The sequence below is a fragment of the Triticum urartu genome, chromosome 2A (assembly GCF_056163025.1).
Source record: "Triticum urartu cultivar PI428250 chromosome 2A, HENAU_Tu73, whole genome shotgun sequence".
Lineage (NCBI taxonomy): Eukaryota > Viridiplantae > Streptophyta > Magnoliopsida > Poales > Poaceae > Triticum > Triticum urartu.
In genome coordinates, this window is record NC_141874.1 from 591,474,420 (window position 1) to 591,479,954 (window position 5,535).

The following is a 5,535-nucleotide window of genomic DNA, read 5'->3' on the forward strand; positions in this document are numbered from 1 at the left end:
TGATGAATCGTGCATAAACCCACCCCCTAGGCTAGGGGCCCGGCTGGAGCACTGCTGGCTGCTGCCTTTGTAAACGGTGGAGCAGAGCCTGGTGCGGCGGAGGAGCAAAGCAGGCAGCGTGATGGCGAGCCATGTCGCTGTCCCTCCGGGACGGGACGGGGCAAAAGTCCACTCCGGTGTGTGTCATCATTGCACGAGCTCCATGGCCCACGGGCCGCATCACCCGCGCGCAGCAGTGCCGGGCAACAACATTATCAGACTTCAGAAAGCTGCAGGGGACGGCGACGGTCGCGCACTGCACCTGCACGTCCAGCGCCGCCAACCTGGCGGCCATCAGCACCGTCTCCATCTCGGGCCCTGCTCCAGCAGTGACCGTCGTGAGTCGTAACGCTCGCTGGACAAACGTTTCGCTTCTCCGCCTGCAGTCCTACGCCTGTGCAAAGCATTACTACTCGACGTCAAGGTCAAGCATGGCCTCCAGGGGAAATACGGTGAGCCCTTGCACTGTCAACCAACAAGACGATGCAATTGCCAGTCCCCATGCCGTGCGGGCCACCGACCACATCACGTAGAAGGTTTTAGAAACTTATTGTCAACGATTCGTGTATCACATCACAAAAAGGAAACAATTTCAAATTCAGTATGCACCATGTCAAAACAATTCAAATGCAAATTCGATCCATAATGGCAAACCAAAGAATAATACACTAGTTAAACGCTTCTTTCTACTGGGCTGATTCTCACACGGCACAACGGCTTGTTTTTCTGCGCAAAAATGGCAGATCTCATGTATCTCACCTAGAAGAAAGCTGTTTCTATGCAAGTTGCCCCCGCGGTGGCATGCCAAGCAAACACACGGGCGAAGACACTGAAGAAAATAACATATATTGATCTTGCTTCAGAAAAAACAGCAAGAGCTACCAGGTTTCCATTCTTCACGTCGTACATTCCTCAAGTCTCTTCTCAACGCAACGCTCTACTCTCAGCACCTCCACCTCTAACTGCATCAATAGCTTAACTAGCTAGCACAATCTAACAAGAGGCGCCAACAAAAGGATGCCAGGTGTTATCTGTACACCGTTCGATTGTCCAGCAATACCGTCATCAACGTCAGGGCACCAGAAAGCTTACAACAATGCGTAGCTCCGACTCAAAAAAAAGGATCAACACCTGAACAATGCACATGATGGCGGCGTCTCTACCGAGATGAACTGCGCTGACTCTCGCAACCGGGGCAGTTATGCAAGCTCTCATGGATGTAAATATCACAGTCGAAGCAGAAGTGGTGCTTGCATTTTGGACAGCAGACATGGATATTAGACTGGCCACCTGCAATGTTCATGGAGGTATAGTCAATGAACCTGATGATTACAGCGCATAAGAATATATAGGATACTCATACTAGCGTAACATAGAACAAAAACATAAATGAGATTGTCAAGAAAAGGGAATCATGTGAATTCAGAAGGATAATAATTTCCCCCACTCTCAAAACTGCAGAACTAAGTTATGTTCCATTGACAGTTCGCTTCTAAATGCTGAAAGAATTTAAGGCTGGTTTTCACATATGTTGCCCTCTATGCTATGCAACTTTGGTCGTGGGGTTAAGTTGATGATCCACACTTCACTCTCAAGTGACAATAGCATGGATAAAGAAAGCACCCCATGGTATACACAATAACAACCACTAAATGTTAGGACAGAAAATAAATAAGGCAACAAAGACTGGAACTGCTTCATTGTGATAATTCCTCCTTTTTCTAACACAGAGACCAAGGGCATTAAAGATATATTTCCTCAGTTGAAGAAAATTAACCGAAGCAAGACAGCATATTTGGGCGGAGATGTGTTTACGCATACCGGTGTTAATGAGACTCTGCTGGCAGCCAAAACAATTTTGTCCTCCCTTTTGACCTAATTTGAACGTCACCTCATCAAATGGCGCTACAGGGAAGAGATGGTGATAGGATCGTGCCAGATGTGGAGAACTAACAAGTGTTAGACCACATGTTCGGCACTCCGTCGGAAGCTCACAGACATTAACTTTGCATCTGGGACATATGTAACCTTCAGCACCAGACTTAATTTTCTTATGACAAGAGCAGATGGAGATAAGATCCTCTGCTCCCCTCTGTGGAAAACCCATCTTAATCAAATTAGCTGCAGCATACTCTGCAATGGCAGGTGATGGAGGAGCATGTTCAAGCAGCAATTCCTTGAAGTGGGACTGCCAAAAGAAAGAAACATTATTTCATCATCACAGGATTTGAATATCAAGAGTAAAAGCTACAAACACAAGCATATTTTAGCACCTCGTCTAGTGCAACCGTATATGATCCACCAGTTTCTTCACAGAGATGCTTGCAAATGAAAATTTCTGCAGCAAGCCCAATAACCGAACATCTAACTTTGGATTTCTTGCATTTTTCTATTGTCTCCATGATATCACCAGGATCACATGTATTCAGTGCGGAGTACAAAAATAATACTTCCTTGTGACCATAGGAAGGAATCTGGTTCAAGTAACCATTGACAAGTTCTAGAGCATTCTGCAGAGATGAATCACCAGAACACTCAAGCTTGCCCATCAATGCGTTAATCTGTGACTCTGGACTCCCTCCAATCTCCGTAAGTCGATGAGAAATGCCATCTTTAATTGTCACTAGCCCAACATGGCTCAAGGGATTCTGATCGAAGAATTCCCTTATGAATGCCTCAGCACACTTAGCAACAACAGCCATTCGACTAGGGCGATAATCCATTTCTGAAGCTGCCTAAATGAGCAAAATACAACCAGACAAAAGGTGATTACAAGAGAATGAAAAGAAGAAACGTAAGTTGTGAACAGTATAAAATGCAACGCACACAAATTACCAACAACAGATTTTGAGGACAACTAAATTCCTAATTGTTCAAACTAGACAATATATGCTGCTCAAATATTATGTTATCAGCTACACTGCAAGAGCGAAAGGAAATAGTGATGAAGAGAAAACAACATGAACATTTTCTAAAAGAATACATGCACAAGACATATAAAATTCTGTCAAACCAACATAAACTCTTTACTATTATGTTAAGTGATACTCAACAGTAAAGCTGTTATTTTCTTATAGCATAGTTTTGACACTAGCTGGCTAATTCCTTGCACTAAATGATTCAAATCCCTCCATTAAATTTTTTGGTTTTCCCCCAAGTCTGCCCCTGATAACTGCCATATCAACAAACCCTACCAAATGCCCTAACGCCCACCAACTATAACATGTCAACACCAACATTCAGCTATTCAAAGAGAACATCAAGGGAGAAGGCAAGCTGCCAGATATGCATGAACTCTCGTAGGATCAGCACAGCTAAAGGACACGAATCAGATCGTCTACGAGCTCTTTCTACACAAACAAAATGAAGCACCACTATTGGATATGGACCTACATTCTCGCTACAAATAACCACAGGCAGCTTGGTGAAACAACTAACATACAAATCAATCCAAAGCATTAGCTCATTGCTCAGATGGTCACCAGTTCACCAATGGTGACTCTGGTCCACATCTCGACAGACAGTGTGCAAGAACACCAGATCACTCTCGGTAGGGTTGTCATAATAAACAGTCCTAAACAATACAAAGGGAGATTAGCCCGATCAGCATTGCTCGCCAGGCCCATTGATCCCGAACCAGGTGCTTGACCGGAATGGCTAACCTAACAGACAGGAGATCAAACTAGGGCGTGGCAACTAACCTTGGAGAGGTCGATGACGATGTAGAGGTAGCGGATGAGGCCCTTCTGGATGCGGGCCGCGGCGGCGGCGGAGCGGAGCAGGAGGCGGCGGCGGTACTGCGAGTGGACGAGGTTCTTGGTGTCGATGGGGCGGAGCAGGCCGGACTCGTCCTCCTGCAGCGCCTCCCACGAGCGGTCGTCGGCGTAGGCGCGCTCCCACGCCTCGAGGACGCGGCCGTCGCCGGTCTCCTCCTCCTCGTCGTCGTCGTCGTCCTCCTGGTTTTTGCGCCGCCCGGAGGCCGTGGACGGCGCGTTGAACCCGCCTCCGCCGCCGCCGACGCCGACGCCGTACATGGTGGGGGCGGCGGCGAGGTGGAGCTGGAGTTGGATGCTGGGATGGGGAGTGCGAGGTCGGGACCAGGAGATGATGGGCCTGTGTTTGGGTTTGGGGCTCCTGGGCCTTTTGTGGGGGGCTTTTCTTGACCTTTCTGAGCTGTCTCGGCGTTTGGGGTCAGGCGGGACGCTCGGGACTCGGGGTTCGGAACGGAGATGGGGGAGGCGAGAGGGGGCCGGCGGCGGGACACGCACCGGCGGGCGGCGGGGGAGGAACGTCGCCGGACGGACAGGGTGCTCGAGGCTCGGCCGCCGCCGTGGTCTGGCAGAGAAAGCGTGCGGTCAATCCCTAGCCGCCGCCTCGAGTCCTCGACTCCTCCCTCTGCGCTCGGGTGTGTGGCGTGATGTGCGCTGGCGCTACAGCGCTAGGCCGCTAGATGACCGGGCTGCTGGGGCGACTGGGCCTAGAATGGCTGGCGAAATGTGCCAAAGTGGGCTGGGCCTAGATAGGCTGGCGAAATTTAACGTGCTAAACGAGTTGCTCGTGAAGCTCGTTTTGCTCGAGCTCGTTAATCTTAAAAAGCTAAAACCTAAATACTCAATCGTGCAGCTGCGCCATATGGGCGTCACGAGCGCACACGAGCTAGTGCAGTGAAGTTGCTTGTATGTAGCACTAAAGGCACCTCATGTTTTGTGTGATTTTATTGTTTTGACGAGATCAACCTAATAGAAAGTCATACCAGGCCAAAAATAAGAACATGATGCTAAATGAGGCAACTTTAGTGCTAAGTAGGAGCTACATTGATGCTAGATGAATTGAACCGTATCTATTAGTGAATTCACCTAATAGCCTCCTAATTAAATATGCGCAGTAGTGTAATAGGTGGTATAGAGTTAAGATACTTGCTACTTATGGTACACAACCTAGAGATGAAGCTAGTCAAATTGATAGTTGTGATAACCAACTTAGAAGAATTTTTTGTTGATAGGCGGTCATACTAGAAAAAAAGTTGCTTTCTTATAGCACTATAGTTGCCTCAATACAACCCAAAGTTGCCCGCGAAAAAAGTTTGTCAAAATGTACACATATGGGATCTAGTTTTGAAGTACTTGTCGTGAGAAACCCAACAGTGAAAACGGATCAGAATTCCGATGCACGAATCAAAAGTTATACCTTTTGAAATTTTTTGAAACCCAAATAAATGCACGCGGGATAAGATCGTAGGTGATTTCCTGAGTAGCGTGAATACGTGTAGTTTTCTTTTAAGATGACAGTTGGTTTCGGAATCATCTGGGCGTGAGATGATGGTGTGAGAAACTGATTTGCTTTTGGGGGAAAGTGACAATCCGCCTTTCTTTTGGGAAGAGCGCTCGACCCCGCGAGCAAGCTCGGGCGCCAGATGCCACGTCCAAGCTAAAAACGCTGATCAGCTCGGCTCATTAACTTACGAGCATGAGCGGAAAGAGCTATAGAGCGCTTATT

General features: G+C 47.7%; 1 protein-coding gene across 1 annotated transcript; it reads right to left on the minus strand.

Annotated features, from left to right (window-relative positions):
• Positions 1–869: 869 nt before the first annotated feature.
• Positions 870–4,453, minus strand: GTF2H2 (general transcription factor II H2). The gene is made up of 4 exons (XM_048702310.2): positions 3,741–4,453; positions 2,313–2,774; positions 1,861–2,227; positions 870–1,329 (listed from the first exon to the last, which is right to left on the minus strand). Exons 1-4 carry the CDS (start codon positions 4,071–4,073, stop codon positions 1,199–1,201), a joined length of 1,293 nt encoding a protein of 430 aa, XP_048558267.1. The 5' UTR covers positions 4,074–4,453; the 3' UTR covers positions 870–1,198.
• Between the last annotated feature and the right edge of the window lie 1,082 nt (positions 4,454–5,535).